Below are 22,458 nucleotides of genomic sequence, written 5' to 3' on the forward strand. Positions count from 1 at the left end.
ACGGGAAGATCGAGGTAACCGAGCGGCGGAGGCGACGGCGGGCGCGAGCGGGCCCCCGGCGTCCCTGGGCGCCGCCGCCCGCCGCCCGGGCCGCGCAGGCGGGGCCCCGGGCTGACCGCGCCGCCGGCGGCACGCGCGCTGCCGCGGGCTCCCGGGGTCCACGCGGCGCTCGGCGGCGCCTTCCCCGCCGGCTGGCGCACCCGCACGCCCAGGCAGCGCGGCCCACCGAGCGCCTTCCGGCCGCAGAGCGCGCCGCGCGGGGGAGCTCGGCCGCCGGCTCCCGGCCCCGCCGCCAGCCGCCCCGGGGCTACCAAAGTTTCTCGGTCACGTGCACGCCCCTGCGGCTCGCAGGTCAGCGCTGAGTGACAAAGTACAGGGGGGAGAGGGGGCGCGGGGGAGGCGGCAGGGCGGGCTGCGCGGAGCCGGGAGCGATCAGCGCGTCTGCTCCCAGCGAAGCCAGCGTTCGGGACCCGAGCCAAAAGCGGGGTTGGGGACTCGAGGAGGGGGAGTCTGGGTACGCACATGGCCAGGGCCATCCTGAACTGGGACAGAGGGACCTGCGGGGACTTGGCATAACTTGTTGGCAAGGGTGTGCGCTTTCGCTGACCCCACTGCCCCTCCGTTCGGTTCCCTTTTTGACACTGCAAGGAACCGAGGGGCTCAGCAGAATTGGAAAAGGTAGGCGGGAATCCCGCGTCGAAACTTTCTCCTGTTAAAACATTATGAGGTTAAAGCATTATGAGATAAGGGCATGCAGCTCTTTAACAGAAAATATGTAAAACTAGAATGAAATGAACAATTATACGGCTCACATTTGTCCAACACTTAATCGCTTCTCGGCCTTTTGGCCAAAATCAGGCGCATTTGTACAACACTTCACAGTTTGCAGGGCGCATTAACATGGATTACTCCATTTCTTAAAAGGATCTTGTGTGTGTAGGAAAGGATTCTAAATGTATGTTTCGAGACAACCGAGAAATGTGTATGTTAACGAACATATTAAGCATCTACTAGGTGCCAAGAACCAAGGCTACAAAGATGAGGAAGACAGACTTCCTGCCATTAAGGGGCCTCATCTTGGGTCCCGGAGAGGGAGGAAGATCAGCACATTGATCACAAAACACATACTGGTAGTAAAACAGAGCAAATGCGATGATGGAGATCTGGAGAAAGGGCCCTAAGAACATGAAGGAAGGAGCAGTTTAGTGGGGACTGGGGGAGAGTGGGCAACACCACAGTAAAGAAGGGGTAACATCTCAATTGGTATTTGCAGAATGGGCAAGATTTGTGCTATTGAGGGATTGGGGGTGGAAAGGGGACAGGGCAGGGGGAATTCTGGGCAGAGGAAAGAAAGGAGACAGGCACAAAGGTAGAAAATTCCTCTGAAAACAGAGTGGTTCTAGGCTTGAGGAGAGTCCCTGGAGAGAGACTCTACATGCTTAGGAATAAATGAACATATATGTGAAACAGGAATGAGATGTGAACATCAGAAATGGTGAGAATTGACTCTGGTCTTTCATGGCTGCCTGACATCGCAATTCCCTTCTTATTTTCAAGGAATCCCAACTATGGAAGCCAAAAAGTCTAGAGCAGTCTCCCCAACCGGGGACCCTCTCACTCAGAGCTTTTTGAACCTGGAGCACATGAGGCAAGAAGCAGAGTCAGCGGAGAATCAGTTTTGCTGCTGAGGTGGGCAGCTGGCGTCCAGTGTTCACAGGCCAGCCATGGCAGAGGTCAGGCCATCAGACTACTGTGATGTGTGGTTTGGGGCTGTCCTCTTGGTTGTGTAGCCTCTCTGGGTTCCAGCTCACTTTCTACACCTGGCTCGTCAGCCTTCCTGACAATTCTGTGAGCCACCCCATATCCTCTTGTAAATTCTCTCTTTGCTTATTTTGGCGAGAGATGATTTCTGAAGCTTGCAATTAAGAACCCTGACTAATATGCTGTGTGAGAGAAATTTGGAGGACTATTTTCTTTCATATACAAAAGAAGGAAGGAAGGAGGGAGGGAAGGAAGGAAGGAGGGAAGGAAGGAAGGGAGGAAGGAAGGAAGGGAGGGAGGAAGGAAGAAAGGAAGGAAGGAAGGGGAAAATTGAAATAAAGGAGATACCTAACATTTGTGGGTTTCCTATTAGGTTCTAGACACAGTCCTAGATGTTTCACAAGCTTTCTCGGTTAATCCTAATGAGGAAACACAGGCCCAGAGAATTTAATTATCTTCTAAAGATCAGGTAGCTAGCAAGTGGCAAAGGTAGGATTTGAACGGAGATCTTTTGGCTCAAAGCATATTCCCTTTGCACTATAAAACTGACATCTAGACCAGAGGGTTGATATGATGATGCATTTGTATCACCTACAAATTATTTACACACATTTACTGTGTGTGTGTATATGCACATGTGCCCATGCACACAGAGCATAAAAGAGTTTGAATAGTGTTTAGTATTTAAGCATACATAACGATGGTATTTTATGCAAAACTTGGACATTTGAGTTGAGAAATTGGACATGGGGGATGGACTGAGCTAAGGGAACCTGGATGTGCATGGAAAGTGGAAAGTGAAAGCCCACAGAAGTGAGCTTTGAATGTGTGCTTGGAGTTTGTATGTCAGAAGGGAGTCAGGGCACTTGGGGAAAAGCTTGTGCCAGAGTGAATCATAGAATGCAGGGGCCTTGTCCACCAACCAGGGAATTTATTTTCTGTGTAGCACCCTGCATGTCTATCTTCTAGCTAGAGAGATACAGTTGATCAGCATCTTCCTGAGTGGGTGGAGCCTGGGCCATCCCTAAGGAGGTGCTAAACTGGACTAAATCATGGTGTGTACCCCTCCCTAATGCACGTTATTACCAAGGTGATGGAGGGTTAAGAGGAACTTTAAGGGTACACCTGATGATTCAAAACATGCAGCCTAAAGGATGGAGGTAGGAGGAGGGTGGGACAATGGTATTATCTTGCCGTATTGGTGGAGGTAGCAGGATATGACACCAGAACCCTGGTGCTCTTCCAAGTGTGGTTTTTGAACTTTGGCATCAGAATCACATAAAAGTGTTTGCTTAAATGCAGATTACCAGTCTCTACTAAAAACTATGATATCAGAAATTCTGGGTGGGACCTGGAAATCTGCATTTTAACTGCCTTCCTCACATTCTTCTGAAGCTCACTAATGTTTAAGAAGCATTACTTAATCACTTTTTTGTTTTTCTGGGAGGCTGTTGAGTTGATGTTTGCAAATGAGCCTCAGATTCAGATCTGGTTAAGCTCCAGTTGTCCGTTTATCCTGGCCAAATAGGACAGGACCCCCATAGAGATGAATTTTTCACCGCCAAGGGAAGGGTCCGGATCCCCAACACTTCAAACTTTCTGCTGCAACCAGAGACAAAATGTCACAATATAGGCCTATGTGGGACCAGATCAGGATTCCCAGGAAGCCACAGCTGGAATTGTATATGATGGGGAGTGGGTGTGGACTGACAGGCGGCTTTGCCAAAGTTGCACCCTTTAGAACAGAATTAGGACATGGAGAAAAGAGAAGTGAACCACCGCAAGGAGACAGGCTGGTAGCTGGTAGCAACCACATAGTTATAAATATAATGCAGCTGAATCCTCTTTAAAACATGATTTCATTGCAGGCACATAGGCATGCATGCACATGAATTCTGCTGAATGTAGATCTTTTTAAAGCACACAGATAATATCACATTTCTACTTCTCTCTGATCTGTTCTTCCAGGAGGAATCTATGAGGTGTGACTTTAAAACAGATACCACGTTTCTCACCTAAGTTTTGTTCCTCTTTCCTTCTCCTGTGCTACCTTTTCAGTTTGTTAATGTTCCCCATCCCCCATATCTTCAAAACCACCTTCAATGAATTATAATTTTTTAAAAAAAATCTAAATTAAAGTGATAAACTAAAATAAACAAACAAACAAACAAATACTGGAGACTCTAGGCACCCTGTACTGGAAACTGGAAACATTTTCAATCTGGAAGCCCTTTCATATTGCAGAATAAATTGTTTCATTAAGAAAATGCTTTAAAGAAAGGAAATGCAAATATAAAGCACATGATGCCAAAGAATTTTAAAAAGCTGTACTGCCAAGAACAGTGGTAAGTATATAATAAGTAAAAGATTGGGAGAATGTACTGAAAATTTCACATACTTGAAGCAGATTTAACCCAAGAGCCTGCTGTCTCAGGCTTCAAATCAAACTGCGGGGGTGCAGGGGGGGGGCAGAATTCGATGATGTCTGCTTGCCCCATCCTGAGGCCAGACCCCACCAACGGTGGGCGGCCCCCACCTGAGTTAGCTCGCTATGCTTTCCCCACAGAGGTCTCTCCAAGGATAATGTGCAGACAAAAAGAGCAGAGCATCAAACTATATTTAGGGCATGGTCTCAAATATGGAAAATGTATTTAAAAGAGATAATGGAAACAACAAAAGAGTAATAATGGTTATCTCAGGTAGGATAGTCATTCATTTATATTTTCTTCTTTAGATTTTCTACATGCTCTAATAGTTCTACAATGTAGAAAGAGTTGCTTGGACAAAAGATACAGCTGTGCCACAATTTACTCAGTCTCTGCGACATCCCTGGAGGAAGGAGAGAGTCACCAAGAAGGGGTGACAGGTGTTTTGTCAGGCCTGTATCTTTAGCCAGATACAAAGCCCCCAAATGTACACCTGCACTCATTCTGTCTCAATCATGAGCTGTTAATCAAGTTAATTATGAGCAGTTGAAGCCCTGGGAGCCCTTAGTGACTGACAGTTCAACCTATAATTTCTCTGTGAGTTACAGAGCCGAAGATGAAGTAAGGCTGCTTCTCTTTTAGGAGCCCTATCTCCAGTGTCCGCTTTTGTTTTTGTTTCAGTGTCAGCCTCCTTTGGAAGCCAACACAGCATCAACAGCCCCCCAGATTAGCAGCAGAGCAGATTCCAGTGATCAAGCAGCACCTTTTAGCCCAAAGGGGGAATGATGAAGGGGGCCTGTCTTTCTGTATTTTATCCAGGCTTTGGGTTCTAGGTCTTGACGATTAAGCCAGAAGATTGCTTCTCAGCCCTAAGCATTCTCCTAGAGGCCTTCTCCCCTGGCACGGGTCAAAGACAGAGCCCAAGAGAGGGAAGTGAGCCAGAATAAGTATGTCATCCAATGACCTCACCCCCAGAAAACAGGCAGGTAAGGCAGCTGGAACAACAGAGTCAGAACACTCAACAGCACGAAGGGAAGCAGCTCTAGCAATGGAAGGGTCATTTGGGGGCTCTCGAAAAGCTAGTGTTAAAGAACGGCAGCCTTGACCTTTGTGTTGGAGTCGTGGGGTGAGGCTCTCTCTCGAATCGTTAATTCTGTACTCCTACCCGATTCTGAGTGGGTGCCCTATACACAGAGATGATCAATATGAATTTCTGTCTAATTAATTACAACCTGTTCCAGGGCCTTCTTCCCTTTTCCTCATCTTCTCTTCTCTCTTTCTTGAATTCATTCATTTATTTATTCCATATACATTCACTGAGCACCTACTGTATTTTAGATACTATGCTGTCTAGAAATTCAAGATGAGTAGGAATTCAAAGATGGATGAGTCGCAGCCTCTTCTGTCAAAGAGCTTACAGTTGGGTTGTAGCCGTGTGTGTGTGTGTGTGTGTGTGTGTGTGTGTGTTGGGGTGGGGGAGAGAGAGACACATGGCCTTTAAATGTGATAGTGTGACAGGGCCCATATTAGGACATGTTCTAGATATGGTTTGGGAACAAAGGGAGAGTGGTCAGTTACCCGTCTGGAGTGCTGGTCGGAGATGTCTTCATGAAAAGGTGACCCCTGAGCTAAGTCTTAAACATGATCTGCGCAGAATTTCTAAAAGCAGAAATGGAGCAGGAGGTAGTGCAAATGCATAAGCAATGGGCCGAGATGAGCGTGGGGCCTGCTGCCAGGAATATGAGTCAGCAATGAGGCTGGAAAAGTTGGCTGAGGTCGGACCAAGGTGATCCAGGCTATCACGTCTGGACTGAACTCTGCAGGCAATGGACCACCCATAAGGATATCTAAGCAGAAGAACAAGATCAGACCTGTATTTCAGCCAAGTTATTGTGGCCACAGGATGTAGGATGTACTGGTGGAAAGAGAGACAACAGGCAGAGGCCTCTTCCATGGGAGAGCTCATCACAAGAGCCCAAGAAGGAACAAGTACCAGAACTAAGCTATAGCATGGCAGGAATGAGAAGCAAATAGTAGGTAAGAGAGACATTACAGGGAGACACAAGAAGTAGAATCCACATGACCTGACAACAGGTTGCGTGTGTACAGACTGAGCAAGCCAAGCAATCAACCGGACTTCAGGGTGAGTTACTCAAGAACGTGGTGTGCATTCAGGCAATGTCTAGAGAAGATGGGGAACTTGGAAATTCCCCTTTTTTGCTTTGGCAGAGCACCGTGTAATAAACATCCTTGAGCACCTATAATGAACAACTTGGAATACTTATATTAAAGAAGCAGGGATCTCACAGAGGTCAGAGCCGCTCATGGGCTGTGTGGCCTGGGGAAGGCACTTTACCACTCTGAGCCTCAATTTCTCACTCTGCAAAATGGGGATGATCATTGAATCTATTTCATAGGGTTGTTATGAAGAGGAGAGATGAGATTATGCTGTGCAGTGTTTAGCAGGGAGTCTGACACGGTAGCTTTCAATGAATGTTAGCTACTATTACTATTATTATTAGCACGGGTTGGAGGATGCACTTTAACCGTACTGTCAGGGCCTTAATTTAAACTAGCATCAGGACAAAAATAGCATGAGGAAAAACATTTTCCTAAAATGCTGTTTCTTTTGGGGTGGTTTCATAACACTCACTCAGCTGAAAATCACACCTCATACTTAATATTTTAAGAAAAAAAGTAGAAGCCATCCAAATTTCCAATGGCTTCTCACCCCTTTAGATTGAAATCAAAAATCCTCACAGTGACCTTATAAGCCCTGTATGATTTGGCCCAAGCTCCCTCTGCAATATCCTCTCTGCTCTCCCCCTTGCTCACTTCACTCCAGCCACAGACTTACTTCATTATTCCTTAAACACCCCTGACGTGTGCCCACCTTGGAGTTTTTGCACTTGCTACTCCCTTGGTCTGGAACGCTCTTTGCCTGACATCTTCATGGTTTGTTTCCTCACTTCCAGTGTTTGCTTAAATTTCATTTCTTCAAATAGAGGCTCTTCTGACCACCCTAAAATTGTCCCCTCCATCAGTCCCTATTCCCTTATCGTGTATTATCTTTCTTCATTGGACTTATTGTCCAATAAGATGTTCGGACATCTTATTATACACATAGTTGTTTATTTCTTTATTGTCTGCCTTCCTCATTATTAGGTTTGTTCTGTTCAACTTATTGTGCCTGAAATAGAGCCTAGCACTCAGCAGACTCTTAATATTAAATGAATGAAGCACTTCCTCTTAGAAACTCTTCTCCTAGTTTCCGTGGTTTTCTCCCTGCTTCCTCAGACATTCCTTCTTCCTTACCTTTACTGGGTTTTCTTTTTCTAACTGACTTCTAAATGCTGGTGTTCCTCAGGACTCCATCCTGGATCCTTGTTTTCTCTCTTCACTCTCAGCCTAAGCAATCGCATCTATTTCCATGAATTTAAGTACCAGCTTTATGTGGCTTACTTCCAAATTCTATCTCTAGCCCAGAACTCCAGACTTAGCCGATTGCCTGCTTGACATCTCCACTTGACTGTATAATAGGCATTTCAAAATTAACATGTCCATAACTGGATTCTTGATCCACACCCCCGGCCCCTGCCATGCATACCCCCAACAAAAACCTGCCCCCCTCTAGAATTTCTGAATAGGAAGATCAATGTGGTTGGAAAAAGGGAAAAACTGTTCTGTTTACATAGGACTTTACTTAAGTAAAACTGGAAAAAAAATCAATTGTATTAAAGAAGGAGAGGAGCAGGTAATAGAATTATGAGGAGCGTTGGACCCTCTTTGGCACTAGCACAGTCCTCGCTATTTTACAAAAAGACACCACTTGCCACTGGGTTACCCGAGTCGAAACCCTAGGATTCCTCCCTTTCTCTTACTCCTGCAGCCAATCCATCAGCTAGTTCTGTTTTTCCACAAAGTACAAGTGAAACCGTCCTCACGTCTCCATGTCTGCTCCATGTCTCTGTTCTAGGTCATCATCATCTCACGTGGACTCCTGAGGAAGCCTCCTAACTCATCTCCTCGTGCCCATTCTTGCTGATTTGAACCTGTTCTCTGACTAGCATCAAGAGTGACCTTCTTAAACTGTAAACTATATAATGACACTTTAAAAAAATCCCTTAAATGACCACCCATGTCCTTAGAGTAATACTTGCACCCCTGACACTGGCCATGCCCAAATCTCTGCTGGTCACTCTATCCTCAGCATGCACCCCTCTCCACCTGACTGGATACACTTCAGCAACACCAACCGGTCTTCCATCTGTTCTGAGGATTCAAAAAATTCTTTATTGCGTGAGGCCTTTTCATGTGCTGTTCCCTCTGTCTGGAATGCTCTTCTTTCAGCTCTTCGCATGACTAGCTCCGTACCTTTGCATCCTTTCTCATTTTAAATGGCAACTCCTTAGAGAGGTTTGCCTCCAATCACCTATTTAAACATTTAACAGTTAAATCAAAATATTATTTTGAATTTTTAAAGTAGGATAAAGCGATCTTGGCCAAGATGGAGTAACAGGACATGAATTTATCCAGCAGCCTGAAACAACTAAAAAACTGGTTAAAATATATGAAACAATGTTTTCAGATACTGGACATCAGGAAGCAGAGATGAGTCATCCTTGAAAGAACAGAAACAGGGTGAGCCCTGTGATTGCCCCAGGTTGCTGCCCAGAGAGAGGATCCAGAATGCAGCATTAAGAGGGGTAACCTAGGCAGAGTCCTGTGGTCTCCCTGGGTTAAGGAGATGGTGTTGGGTGTCTGGTAGGCCAGGGTGGCTAGAGTTCACAGGGCAGAGTACCAGACAGAGAGAGCAGCACGAAGAAAAAGCTCTGGAAATCTGCTGAGGATCTCCCTTGGAGCTCCAGCTGAATGCTGATCAGTGCATGTGTGGGAGGAAACTATACAGTGCCAGGGAAAGAACAACGTGAAAGGATTAGAAGGAACAATCCTTGAAATTCACAGGGCTAGAAATAGTCTGTGTTTCCATTAGCCAAAGTGGAAAAACCTCCAAATTCATGGGTTGTCAGGAAGAGTACTCAGAAGGGTGTTATATCAGCAGAGGAGAAAATTAGTCCTAAAGGTTGCTCTGATTCCGAATAACAAGGCATAAAAGCAAACCTCAAAAGGAGGAAAAACTAGACTAAAATTGTTTCCAAATAACATAACACAAAGCACAAGAATATTTATAAGAATACAAAAATATGCAGCATTCAACAGGGTAAAATTTACAACCGTCATCCGACCAAATATTGCCAAGCTTACAGAGAAGCAGGACAAAATACAACCCATAATAAGGAGAAAAATCAAACAGTAGAAACAGACCCAGAAATGACACAGATGATGAAATGAGTAGGCAAAGACATTTAGTAGTTATTATGACTATATTCCTTATTATAACTACATTCCATGTTAAAGGTAGAGGGCAGATAGACCATGTTAAGTAGAAATACAGAAGATATAAAGAAGATTTAAATCAAATTCTGGAGATGAAAACTAAATGATTTGATACAAAAAATACACTGGATGGGATTAGTAACGAATTAGACACTGCAGACGAAAAGATTAGTAAACCTGAAGAAAGAGCAGTAGAAAATGCAAAATGAAATGCAAAGAACAAAGACTGAAGGGAAAAAAATGAATAGAATATTAGTGAACTATGGGGCAACTTCAAGCAGCCTAAGGGGGTAGTGAGGAAACTTTTGGGGGTGGATATGTTCATTACCTTGATGGTGGTGATGGTTTCACAGCTGTACACATATGTTAAAGCTCATCAAGTCGTATGCTTTAGATATATGTATTTAACTTACTGTACTTCCATCATGTCTCAACATTGGTATAAAAAAGCAGTCTGGAACTAAAATCCCAGATAATAACATGGGAGATGGCAATGGGGTGGTGGAGCAGTGGGCTGGGATACTAAGTGAGGGGAAGCAATAGCTTTCTAAGCTTCTTGTCTATTTGGGAAGAATGGGTCTATTTGTCTAATAGGTAATGGGTACCTATTAACTGTATAAGTTGTTATAAAAATATGTTTTAAAACAGGTGTCTTAAAAATATGGGTAGCTACTGAATGAAGCAAAATAGAATGCATAACTTGAAACCAATGTAAGAGAAAGTAGAGAAAAAAATAACTGATCAATCCAACTAAAGCAGAAAAAGGAAAAATAAGAAAACTAGAAAGATAGTAAATAGAAATTGAAATACTTGAATGAAGCTTTTTATTCAAGAAACTAGAAAAAGAACCACAAACCAGCCTGAAGTAATAGAAAGAGGGACTCTGTAAACTTAAAGCAGATATAAAAAGGAATAGGAAAACTGTAAAGTTCATCAATAAAACCCAAAGTTGTTTTTTTTTAAAGATCAATAAAATAAACTTTGGCAAGTAATAAGAGGAAAAAAGAAAAGGTATAAATAACATTAGGAATTATGTATATTTTAAATTACAAGCAAATATTTTATGCCAATCAATTTTGTTTTTTAAATCAACTTTATTGAAGTATAATTTACACACAATAAAATGCACACCTTTTAAATGTATTATTTGAGGAGTTTTGACAACTATATGCCACCTGTAACTACTACCACTACAATCAAGGTATAGAATATTTCTGACAACCCAGGAGTTCTCTTGTCAGTTCTCAGTCAATCCCCTTTGTCTACCTCTTGGCCCTAGGTAACTGCTGATCTGATTTCTAAATGATAGTTTTGCCTTTTATTGAGTTTTGTATAAGTGGAATCATACAGTATCTATCCTTTTATGTATGCCTTTTTTCATTCAACAAAATTATCTTGAAATTCATCCATGTTGAATATCAATAGTTCATTGCGTTTCATTCCTGAATAGCAGTCTACTATGGCTATACCACAATTTTTAAATCAGTTCATCTCTTAGTGAACACTTGGGTTGTCCAGTTTGGGGCTCTTATAAATAGAGCTGCTATGAAATTCATTTCCAAGGGGATATATTTTTTCATTTCTCCTAAATGAGTGGAAGTTCTTGGTCCTATGTTAAATGTATGTGTAACTTTGTAAGAAACTGCCACTGTATGAAAATTCTAGTTATGTCACATTCTTGCCAACATTTTACAGCAATATAAATGAAAACCTAAATGAAATAAACAATTCTATAAAAAGTAATGAATTACCAAAATTGGTTGAAGGAAAGGTAGGAAACCTGAAAAGACTAATAACCATACAAAGTATTGAAATGGTAATCAAAGGTCAACCCCACCCTCCAAAGATATACTATGATCAAAGAGTTTTACTAGTGAAGTTCTACCAAACTGTCCAGGAATAGATAATTCCATCTGTTGTTCAAAGTGAACAGAGAAAAAAGATAGCAGTTCATTTTATGAGGCTATTACAACGCTGATACCAACATTTTGTAAGGATATCACGGAAAAAATCTGTAACTTAATATCACTTCAATCAAGGAAGCAAAAATCCCACATTAAGTATGCTTTAAAAAATAAGCAATGCAAAGCATGATCAAGAAGAGGTTATAGTAGTAGGAATGGTAGGATGCTTTAACATTAGAAAAACCTAGCAATATCATTTATTGAGCTAACCAATTAAAGAATAAAACCATACGGTCATCTGAAAAGATGCACAAAAAGCATTTAATAAAATTTCAACTCCTGTTCTTGATTTTAAAACATATACATACAACACGTATACACATACTCAATAAACTGAACACAGATAGGAATTTCTGCTGGAAGCACATATTACTAGAAAATCCAATAAAATCGATTGGCACTATTTGAACCAATCTGAGAGTTCAGCAGGGTGACTAAATACACAAGATTAACAGTAAAATCAATACCTTCTCTACACATCAGCAGTAACTAATTAGAAAATATAATGGAAAAAAGAAATACATATAATAGTTCCAAATATATTCTAGGAATAAAACAACCAAAAAAAATAAATAAATAAACCAGACCTTTATGAGGAAATCTATAAAACTTTATTCAAAGACATTATTTAAAATCTCAGACTCTTACTGTATGTCTCCTCACAAACACTTAAGAAAAACTGCGTTTTTAAAAACCATGTTTTTGAAACAATAATGTCATTTAAGAATGGGGAAAACCCAAATCAAATCATACTGGTGGTTTTCCTCATCTTACCCGCCTCCCTTACCTTTAGATTGTAAACTTCTTGAGGGAAAAGATCTTGTTTGTCGCGTTCCTCACTCTGTCCCCCCATCCAATACCTTTCACAATTCTCAGCACGGATTTGGCCCCTTACAGTTGTAAAACATCGAAGAACCTGAAGCACTTGCTGGTCCTCTTCCTCTCTACCTATTTTGATGGATGTTACGCAATAATATACGGAAATTGCTCCAAGCCTTCCACGTGACAAGACCTCCGCCAACGACTCATCCCAGCCAATCACAATGCTCCTCACCTGTGACCTCTCTTCCCCCCGCCCCTCCCCCCCCGCCCCCATGGCCGCACGAGGGGGAATCTTACCATCTCTGGCTGTTTTTCTCCTGGCGAGGCCAATGCGCCTGCGCACCATGCCCTGATTGGCTGAGAGCTACGGACCTGCGCGCGCAGGCCTCCACCTCGGTTACTAAGAGCGTGAGCCGGACGAGGGCGGCTGAGTGTGGTACTGTCTCTGGCCCGCTTCGGGGCCTGTACCGCACTCACCATGCCTAACCGCAGGGCCAGTCGCAATTCCTACTATTTCTTCGTGAAGGAGAAGATCCCCGAACTACGGCGGAGAGGCCTGCCCGTGGCTTGCGTCACTGATGCCATCCCCTACTGTTCCAGTGACTGGGCGGTAAGGCTGGAGGCCGGTGAGCCCGGGGTCGGGCAGTTGAGCAAACGGGAGGGAAAGAAGACTCGAGGAGGCCAGTGAACCCTGGGCCCCTGCTGGAGGGTGAGGAACACCACCCCCCCCCGCCCGCCCGTCCGTCCGCGGCTCAGGGCAGCCGACGCCGCTTCCGCCTCCCTGTAATGTGCAGGCATCTACAGGCGGGGCCCTGGGCAGTAGGTCCTCACTGCTGCGGCTTGTCTCCCTCTTCTATCTCCTCAAGCTCCTGAGGGAGGAGGAAAAGAAGAAATATGCAGAAATGGCTCGAGAGTGGAGGGCTGCCCAGGGGAAGGACTCTGGGCCTTCGGAGAAGCAGGTAAAGTTAGCCAGAGAAGAGCAGTCACCTTCCTGGCACATAGGCATGCTGAGTAAATGCTGGATGAGTGAATGGGTGAATGTCAATGGTAGACGACTGGGTGATTTGGGTGAGTGCAAAGAAGAGTTTTTCATTTTTTTCCTCATGTCAGAGAATGCCTGCTAAAAAATAGCAGGCTCCGGTACTAGGGCACACCTTGGTATCATTTGATGGTGAAGGCCAGGGAAAATTCCATTAGGAAACCTGCACCCAGTAGACCGTGATCAGCAAAGGGAGCGTTGATATTTAGGGTTTGTACTAGATGACCTCTAAGGGTCTCTTTCAACTCCTTTATGATTTAAGAACGCTTTTTCAAATGTTTAAAAGTAGTTTGGTCCACTCTCTCTTTTTGAATGACACCTGGAACGAGGCCAGTTCCTGTGTTTAAAGTATGGAAATAACAAGATTTGTGGATGTTGGTGAATGTTTGTGTCTTACAGGTAAGAGTTGTATAAAGTTTATTTGGGTTAAGTTCTGTGTAGCAGAATGTTAAAGCACTAAATAAAATTTGTTGCTGATTCATATCAAGAAAAGGCAGGGTAATTGTGGAATTTCCCCCCTTCCTCTGTGTTCTTCCCATTCTTACATAGCAAAAATTCTGTTCTTATTATAAAGTGTTAATATTGGATTGAAATTCGAGAGAGTTTTGCTTGTTTTAGGTTTGAGAGATTTTTATTTTATGGCTTTATGTTTGAGTAGAAGCTCTAATCAGTTGAATTTGTACTTGTGAGCCATAATTTTTTTTTTTCTTCTAACTACAGTGTCTTAAGACATCTCCCCTCAAAATGAAAGCCGTGTTGTATGTATACGTCATTGAGACTTGGAGCCAGCACAATCTGGTTTTTATTTTGAGTGAAGAACAAATAATATTAGAGTACTTTGGGAAATGATTTTTTTTTTAATAAATTTATTTATTTATTTTTGGCTGCATTTGGGTCTTCATTGCTGTGCACGGGCTTCCTCTAGTTGTGGTGAGCAGGACCTACTCTTTGTTGTGGTGCACGGGCTTCCCATTGCGGTGGCTTCTCTTGTTGCAGAGCACAGGCTCTAGGCACGTGGGCTGCAGTAGTTGTGGCTCGCGGGCTCTAGAGCGCAGGCTCTAGTTGTGGCACACGGGCTTAGTTGCTCCGCGGCATGTGGGATCTTCCCGGACCAGGGCTCGAACCCGTGTCCCCTGCATTGGCAGGCGGATTCTTAACCACTGCGCCACCAGGGAAGTCCTGGGAAATGATATTTTTTTAGCTACTGGACAGGCATGTATTGTGTGACCCAATAGGATTAGTTTAGATTATCAGTAGTGGGCAAATGGCTTTCAGCAGTAATTGGAGTGGTTATTTACCACTCAGCCTTTTGATACAAAATATTTATAGATTTTTGCCATTGTTTGCCTTTGAGTGTTGGTTTTATTGACGATTATTTATTTATATACTCATTGGGTTTATTGGCCTGGAGAGGTTACCAAAGTAATCTGTGGGCTGTTTTGCAGTTATTTTGCTAAATTTAAATATATGGTATAAAGTGCCCAGCGAGAGTTCAAGTATGTGGTCAATGATTACCTTTTTCTTTAGAAACCTGTTTCCACCCCACTGAGGAGGCCAGGCATGCTCGTACCAAAGCAGAATGTTTCACCCCTGGATATGTCAAGCTTGTCTCTAAAAAGTGATCAAGGTAGAGTAATCCTAAACTGTTTGCTTAGATAAATTTGGGTGCTTAAAAATACTATGATATATTGATCAGTAAACATGTGTTCTGTTCATTTTGATTCTGCATTTCAAAGTAATTGACTACAGGTGTTTGAACATGATGGCACTAAAGTTGTAAAAGATCGGGTAATGTGCATTCGTTGAAGTAACACTGGAGAATTTTTTTTTTTTTTTTTTTGGCAAAAATCTGGTCTCTTGTTTTCTACCACTTCATATGTTATTAAACGTACTTTTTGGATTTAAGTGTTTATAGCTAGACACTAACATACACTTGTTATAAAGGTAAAGATAAATTGAGCTAGCCTAGATAAAAACATAGCTAATCAGAGTCCTTGCTATTCCTTCTGGCTGTTTTTTATTAAATGTGTTCTTTGTTAAAAATTTCATCTTTAGCAGTCATAAGTGTGGCCAATCCTGGTAAATAAGACCTCCTTACATTCTCACATTCCTTTCTTCCTTTAGAGAATTTATAAGTGGTCTTGTGTATATTGGTAAAAAGTAAAGAGTGAACTAAATTGTCCATAGTTTATATCAGAGTTTTTCTACACTGATTGTACTTGGTTTTATTTCCCTAGCCCTTATATTTTTTGAGTGTGGGTCACAGCTTTTCTTAAGTCATTCCTGAGATTCAGGGCTTATGTACAGCTAAATTATGTAGAGCTGGCTGCAAGTTTGAATAATTTTGTTCCTTCATGCACAGAGTGGTTACTACTTTAATCCTTGATAAGTGTAATTATAAAAATTGATTAATTTACCTGGTATAGCTGATTTATTTTCTCTTTTCCAGCTCATTTAGGGATATAGGAACACAAGGAGAAAGGTTCTAAAACTTTTGGTTTTGTCAAAGGGGTAAATGCGAAATGCTCATCTGTTCGTGTTGTCTTTTTATTATTTTTTTTAAAGCTCTCCTTGGAGGCATTTTTTATTTTTTGAACATTTTTAGCCATGGCGAGCTACCTCCTCACTGTGAACAGCGCTTCCTCCCTTGTGAAATAGGCTGTGTTAAATATTCTCTCCAAGAAGGTATTATGGCAGATTTCCACAGCTTTATAAGTCCTGGTAAGTGGCCAGTTAGAGTAGATGCTAGATCTTTAAAAGTTATGTTTTTTATATTGAGCTTATTTGATAATAGTGTTTTTATTAAAAGCTGTTGTGTAGGTAAGTCCTTAAAATGTAACACAGGACTTCATAATAATTGGATGAAAAACTATTAAGAACTAAGTGTTGACACAGAGTTTTTGGTTTAGTCTTTTAACCTCAAGTAAGCATTAGAGTTGGGTGGATAGAATGCTTGAAAAATGTGTAGCCTGCTATTTGCTTATTTGCGGTCTTACATCTTAGAATTTCCTGAAAGCTTCTTATACCTTTGCTCTTTTCTTTCTTTACCCCATCCTTCACCTCCACAGTCACTAGTTTTTAACTTGCTATTGCCTTATAACCTTGAGCAAAGTACTTATCCTTTCTGAACCTATTAGCTCATCTATAAATTGGGGATAATGCCTATTGGAGGCCTGTTCTAAGGAATACATGAGAAGGTATGGAAATAGCCTAGTATTTAATAGGCTCTCGGGTATTCTCACTATTTTTTCTTCCTACTACTCCACCCCATCAAAAGCAATTAGTAATGAAGACATAGGATTTGATTCAATTCCTAAGTTGGTAGATAGTAGTTAAGGGAGCACTATACCTTTAAAGGTAAGTGGGAGGAACGTGTAGGGAGAAGAGTAAAGGAGAAGAGGTTGGGAAAAGAAGAATTTCATCTTCAGTTTTATCAATTGCTTTAAAATTCATTAGGACAGTCCAGTACTTTTCCTTGTTTTCAGATAACAAGAAAAATTTTCCTACTTACACTTAGGAGAGTTGCTGCTTAGGACATGTCAAAAAACTACTTTTTTCTGTACGGGTGTAAAACATTAAAAAATAGAATTTGGAGACTTTTTCCCTCTGAGAAGTACGTAAATACCTTGCTATATCAAGGGCCTCATGAATCCCTGTGGCCTGTTCGTGGACCCCTGGCTAACATTCCTTTAGCACAAGTTTTCTTTACCTAGTATTTCTTTCTCTGTGAGGAATAACTTGCTTTTTAAAGTAGCTTAGACAATATACCAAGATTCTTTGATAGTCATAATACCTTTGGTTAGGAAAAAACTCCTCTATGAGGGTTTAATCTTCTGTAATTTTACATAGCAGTAACAAGTACCTATGTTATGATTTGGTTATCCTGTGGAATGTTACTGTAGCACAACCAGAGAGTTTCCAGATTTCTGCTTCTCTCAGTAAAATATTTTGTATTACAGGGGAAATTCCACGAGGATTTCGGTTTCATTGTCAGGCTGCAAGTAAGTATAAAGTCATGGGGTAGATAGAATATAGGCATTGAATACGTGCGTACCTGGTTAAGATGTTGCTTTAAACAGACACATAAAACATTGATTGGGGGGAAGAATAACCTAAATTATTGTCGGAGAATCTTCATAGAAGTGGTAGATGGTGTATGTAATCCTTAAAAACTTTAAAATTATATAGAATGAAAGGATAATATCTTTTTCCCTTTATGGAGATTGTGTTTTTATTTTCTTCTTTTTTCTGCTTATATCCTTTGGCTTGAAGATCAGCGGCTTTTACTGGCCAGGTGCATAGGTAGGTCTTTTAACAGGTATCAGGTTACCTAGATTTAGGGCCATTCACAGGAATATCCATTCAAAATTAAGGGATAAAAAGTTGATACTTCAAAACATAACAGAATGTTAAACAGCAAAACAGCTATGAATTAATTTTTCAGATGAGGAAAACGGGTTTCTATTTTAAGTATTTTGCAACCAAAGGATGTGACTGTGTATATCTAAGCTCTTGTACTCTTTTCTAGAAACTAGATTTTAACCAGTTTCTTATTTGATGAAAATGAAAATCATGATAATAGGTTTGCTTTTTAAGTTTTATTCAAAATGTCAGGTTTTTTTCTTAAAAATGTAGGCAATTAGCCGGTAGAAGGGTTTGAAATTAGAAATAAGTTTTTCAAATCTGCCATAACAAGCAGCTGTTTTGTAATACTTATAATATTGTTCTTTATAAATGAAGAGAATATTTTAGACTCATTTTTGGTTATGTCCTTTGAGTTTTTTCCAGTCTTAGTGAAAAACATGTACTAGTCCTTTTTTGTTTGCCTGGGATCAGGGCTGTAGGCCTTGGAACAAGGAGTTTAAGGCAATTTTTTTTAGTAAGTTTGTAGCTTTGAATGAAAAAAATTATAGAATAAAAATTCTGTTGTAACTTTGAGGTGTGAACCTAGCTAATCTCAAGTGTTACATTGTCTGAGGTTATTTGACGAAATAGGTAGTGGTAAAAACCAAAAATAGAAACTTAGCTGGTGAATTAATTTCACATTTTTACTTAAGTTCTTTTTCTGGTTTGTTCATCTCATGAGTGCATTGGAATCCCTATGTACCAGAACACTCATTTGTGAGAATGTCCCTTTACTGTTTATTTTGTTTCTGATTAAATTTTTAGAAAAATCATTTTTAAAGGCTTATTTTTACAGTCTTTCCAAATTAACTGATTAACAGAAAGTGTGGTTCTTTTTTTTCTAACATCTTTATTGGAGTATAATTGCTTTACAATGGTGTGTTAGTTTCTGATTTATAGCAAAGTGAATCAGCTATACATATACATATATCCCCATATCTCCTTCCTCTTGTGTCTCCCTCCCACCCTCCCTATCCCACCCCTCTAGGTGGTCACAAAGCACCGAGCTGATCTCCCTGTGCTATGTGGCTGCTTCCCACTAGCTATCTGTTTTACATTTGGTAGCATATATAAGTACATGCCACTCTCTCACTTTGTCCCAGCTTACCCTTCCCCCTCCCCATGTCCTCAAGTCCATTCTCTACATCTGTGTCTTTATTCCTGTCCTGCTAGGTTCTTCATGACCTTTTTTTTTTTTTTTTTTTAGATTCCATATATATGTGTTAGCATACGGTATTTGTTTTTCTCTTTCTGACTTCGCTCTGTATGACAGACTCTAGGTCCAGCCACCTCACTACAAATAATTTCATTTCTTTTTATGGCTGAGTAATATTCCATTGTATATATGTGCCACATCTTCTTTATCCGTTCATCTGTCGATGGATACTTAGGTTGCTTCCATGTCCTGGCTATTGTAAATAGAGCTGCAATGAACATTGTGGTACATGACTCTCTTTGAATTATGGTTTTCTCAGGGTATATGCCCAGGAGTGGGATTGCTGGGTCGTATGGTAGTTCTATTTTTAGTTTTATAAGGAACCTCCATACTGTTCTCCATAGTGGCTGTATCAATTTACATTCCCACCAGCAGTGCAAGAGGGTTCCCTTTTCTCCACACCCTCTCCAGCATTTACTGTTTGTAGATTTTTTGATGATGGTCATCTGATCGGTGTGAGATGATATCTCATTGTAGTTTTGATTTGCATTTCTCTAATGGTTAGCGATGTTGAGCATCCTCCCATTTACCATTGGAACAAAAAGAATAAAATGCCTAGGAATAAACCTACCTAAGGAGACAAAAGACCTGTATGCAGAAAACTATAAGACACTGACGAAAGAAATTAAGGATGATACAAACAGATGGAGAGACATACCATGTTCTTGGATTGGAAGAATCAACACTGTGAAAATGACTATACTACCCAAAGCAATCTACAGATTCAGTGCAATCCCTATCAAACTACCAATGGCATTTTTCACAGAACTAGAACAAAAAATTTCACAATTTGTATAGAAAGTGTGCTTCTTAGAAACAAACCTATTAAGGAGTCTAGGAATGTTTTCTTGAGTTTTTTTTCAGACTAATTAAAACTGAGCACAATGTTTTTCATTCAGGAAACCTAAGATCCTTGGAGCTCACCAATATAAGCGTGTCTTAAATTGCCAATTTGATAACCCTGAGAAATGTGCCAATTAAATAAGACAAATGAGTGTATTAGAGTGACAGTTATGTCGACATAATAACTAAAAATGCCCGGGCTAGTGTAATCAAACTGATATTTAGGAAAAGACCGTGTTTCATACAGTAACACACTGAAGCAAGTTTACATGTGGTTACAATTTGATTAGAAGTTAAGGAATGTGCATGTAGATGTTTCAAATGCTCCTGTGCGATCTGGCCTTTTAAGAAGTATGTACAAGTGAAATCAAGCGAAGGCTTCATGGGCATTATGGTTTAGCACATAATATCGCAGAATTTCAAGATTGGAAGAGATTTTGATACAGACTTCCCCCCCCAACCAGTATGTTCCTCTGAAGGGGAGTGCAGGTTCTGTATGTGTGTGTTGGAGTGGGGAGCGGGTAGGAGGTTTGGGCCCATCTCATGCTCCTGCACTTCCCCAGAGGAACTCTGCTTCTATCTATTTCACTAATTAATGATTTTTGAGAGAGAAGCTCTGCTTTAAAAGGAGCAAAGCCTTAGAAACTGCTTTCAGCTTCCTGTACAAAAGGTCTATCAGCTTTTAAAATGAAGCTTCATACACACACAAAAAAATCATAACATTCACTTAAGGTGGAAAGAATATTAATGATCAGCAGTGCACCTGCTGGTCAGTCAGCTGAAGAAATAGCACATTGCTGTTATCATTGAAGACCCCTGTATTTTTCCCTGATTTCATCCTCCCTATTAAGAGAACCACTGTTCTGAATTTTGTGTTATTTCCTTTGTTTTATAAATAATTTTATGATAAATACATATTTAAATGGTGTATTTAATTCTGCTTGAACTTTTATATAACATATTGTATATATTTCTTTACTTGTATTTTTTTTAACTCAACAATGTCTTTTCCCCATTTCTCCACTGGATTGTTTTTCATCTTTATTGGTTTATGGAAGTTTATAATATATGTTTTTATTGATTGTTTTAATTGTGTGCAGATACCTATTTGCAGTTTGTGCCTTGCATTTTTTTACCCTTTATGGTGTATTTTAATGAACAAGTTTTTATTTTTAGTTCAGTAAATGTATCTTTTCCGTCATGGTTGTGGGGTTTTTTGGTCTTATTTAAGATTTCCCTTCTACTTGAAGGCCATGAAGATATATTTATTTTCTTCTATAGTTCCAAGTTCTTAGTCCACCTGGAATTGACTTATGTATGATGTGTGAGGTAGAGATTCAGTTCTGTTTTTTTCACACGTGGATAATCAGTTGTCTCAGCATAATTTATTGAATAATCAATTTTTTCCCCATATGTAGTGCCACCTGTATCATATCACGTTTCATTTTATGCATGAGTCTTTCTGATATCTTCTGTTCTATCGACCTGCTTGTTTTTTGGTGCCCATGTCATATGTTAAACACGATATTTTGATCATATTTACTTGACTTTGTTCTTTTGGAATATTATGGTTATTCTTTTTGCTTTTCCACATACAATTCAGAATCAGTTTATCATGCTTCACAAAAAGCTTGTTGAGATTTAGAATCTCAGGATTTGGAATCACAGGATTCTAATCTCAGGATTTGGGTTTTTTTTAAGGGGGTGTTTATATATTTTTATATTTTTAAATTTTTAGTTTTTATGCAATTTTAAAGATTACTTTCCACTTACAGATACTACAGAATATTGGCTATATTCTCCATGTTGTACAATACATTCTTGATCCTGTCTTACACCCAATACTTTGTACCTCCCACTCCCCCACCCCTATATTGCACCTCTCCCACTGGTAGCCACTGGTTTGTTCTTTATATGTGTGAGTTTGCTTCTTTTATGCTATATTCGCTAGTTTGTTTTTTTAGATCCACATATAAGCGATGTCATGCAGTATTGATCTCTCTCTGTCTGGCTTCTTCACTTAGCATAGTGCCCTCCAATTCCATCCACGTTGCTGCACATGGCAGAATTGTGTTCTTTTCTGTGGCTGAGTAGTAGTCCTATGCATATATATATACCACAGCTGCTTCTTTAATTTTTATTTTATAGTGGAATATAGTTGACTTACAACATTGTGTTAGTTTCAGGTATACAGAAAACTGATTTAGTTATACGTATGTCTATTCTTTTACAGATTCTTTTCCCATATAGGTTATTACAGAGTATTGAGTAGAGTTCCCTGTGCTATACAGTAGGTCCTTGTTAATTACCAATTTTATGTATAGTAGCGTGTATGTGTTAATCCCAAACTCCTAATTTATCCCTCCCCCCACCTTTCCCCTTTGGTAACCATAAATTTGTTTTCTAAGGGTATGAATCTTTTTGTAAGTAAGTTCATTTGTATCATTTTTCTTTTTTAGATTCAACATATAAGCAATATCATATGATATTTGTCTTTGGCTTACTTCACTAAATATAATAATCTCTAGGTCCATCCATGTTGCTGCAAATGGCATTATATTATTCTTTTTTATGGCTGAGTAATAT

General features: G+C 40.5%; 2 protein-coding genes across 4 annotated transcripts in view; one reads left to right on the forward strand and one right to left on the reverse strand.

The window, feature by feature from the left end:
* Window positions 1-4,259, reverse strand: part of ILDR2 (immunoglobulin like domain containing receptor 2) — a 62,766-nt gene extending 58,507 nt beyond the window's left edge. Inside the window, exons 1-2 of the mRNA XM_068537617.1 lie at window positions 4,160-4,259; window positions 3-709 (exon numbers count right to left, since the gene is read on the reverse strand). Coding sequence (XP_068393718.1) covers window positions 3-709; window positions 4,160-4,259 — 807 coding nt within the window. The remainder of the gene's footprint in view (window positions 1-2; window positions 710-4,159) is intronic.
* An 8,530-nt stretch (window positions 4,260-12,789) lies between these two features.
* The window catches only part of MAEL (maelstrom spermatogenic transposon silencer), a 40,471-nt gene continuing 30,802 nt past the window's right edge, over window positions 12,790-22,458 (forward strand). For 2 of the 3 annotated variants that reach the window (XM_068538350.1, XM_068538352.1), the window contains exons 1-5: window positions 12,790-12,980; window positions 13,237-13,329; window positions 14,937-15,036; window positions 15,975-16,130; window positions 17,369-17,410. In XM_068538350.1, coding sequence (XP_068394451.1) covers window positions 12,849-12,980; window positions 13,237-13,329; window positions 14,937-15,036; window positions 15,975-16,130; window positions 17,369-17,410 — 523 coding nt within the window. In that variant the 5' untranslated portion in view covers window positions 12,790-12,848. The remainder of the gene's footprint in view (window positions 12,981-13,236; window positions 13,330-14,936; window positions 15,037-15,974; window positions 16,131-17,368; window positions 17,411-22,458) is intronic. The other variant, XM_068538351.1, reaches the window with a different exon arrangement.

This window comes from Eschrichtius robustus, chromosome 3 (assembly GCF_028021215.1).
Source record: "Eschrichtius robustus isolate mEscRob2 chromosome 3, mEscRob2.pri, whole genome shotgun sequence".
NCBI lineage: Eukaryota > Metazoa > Chordata > Mammalia > Artiodactyla > Eschrichtiidae > Eschrichtius > Eschrichtius robustus.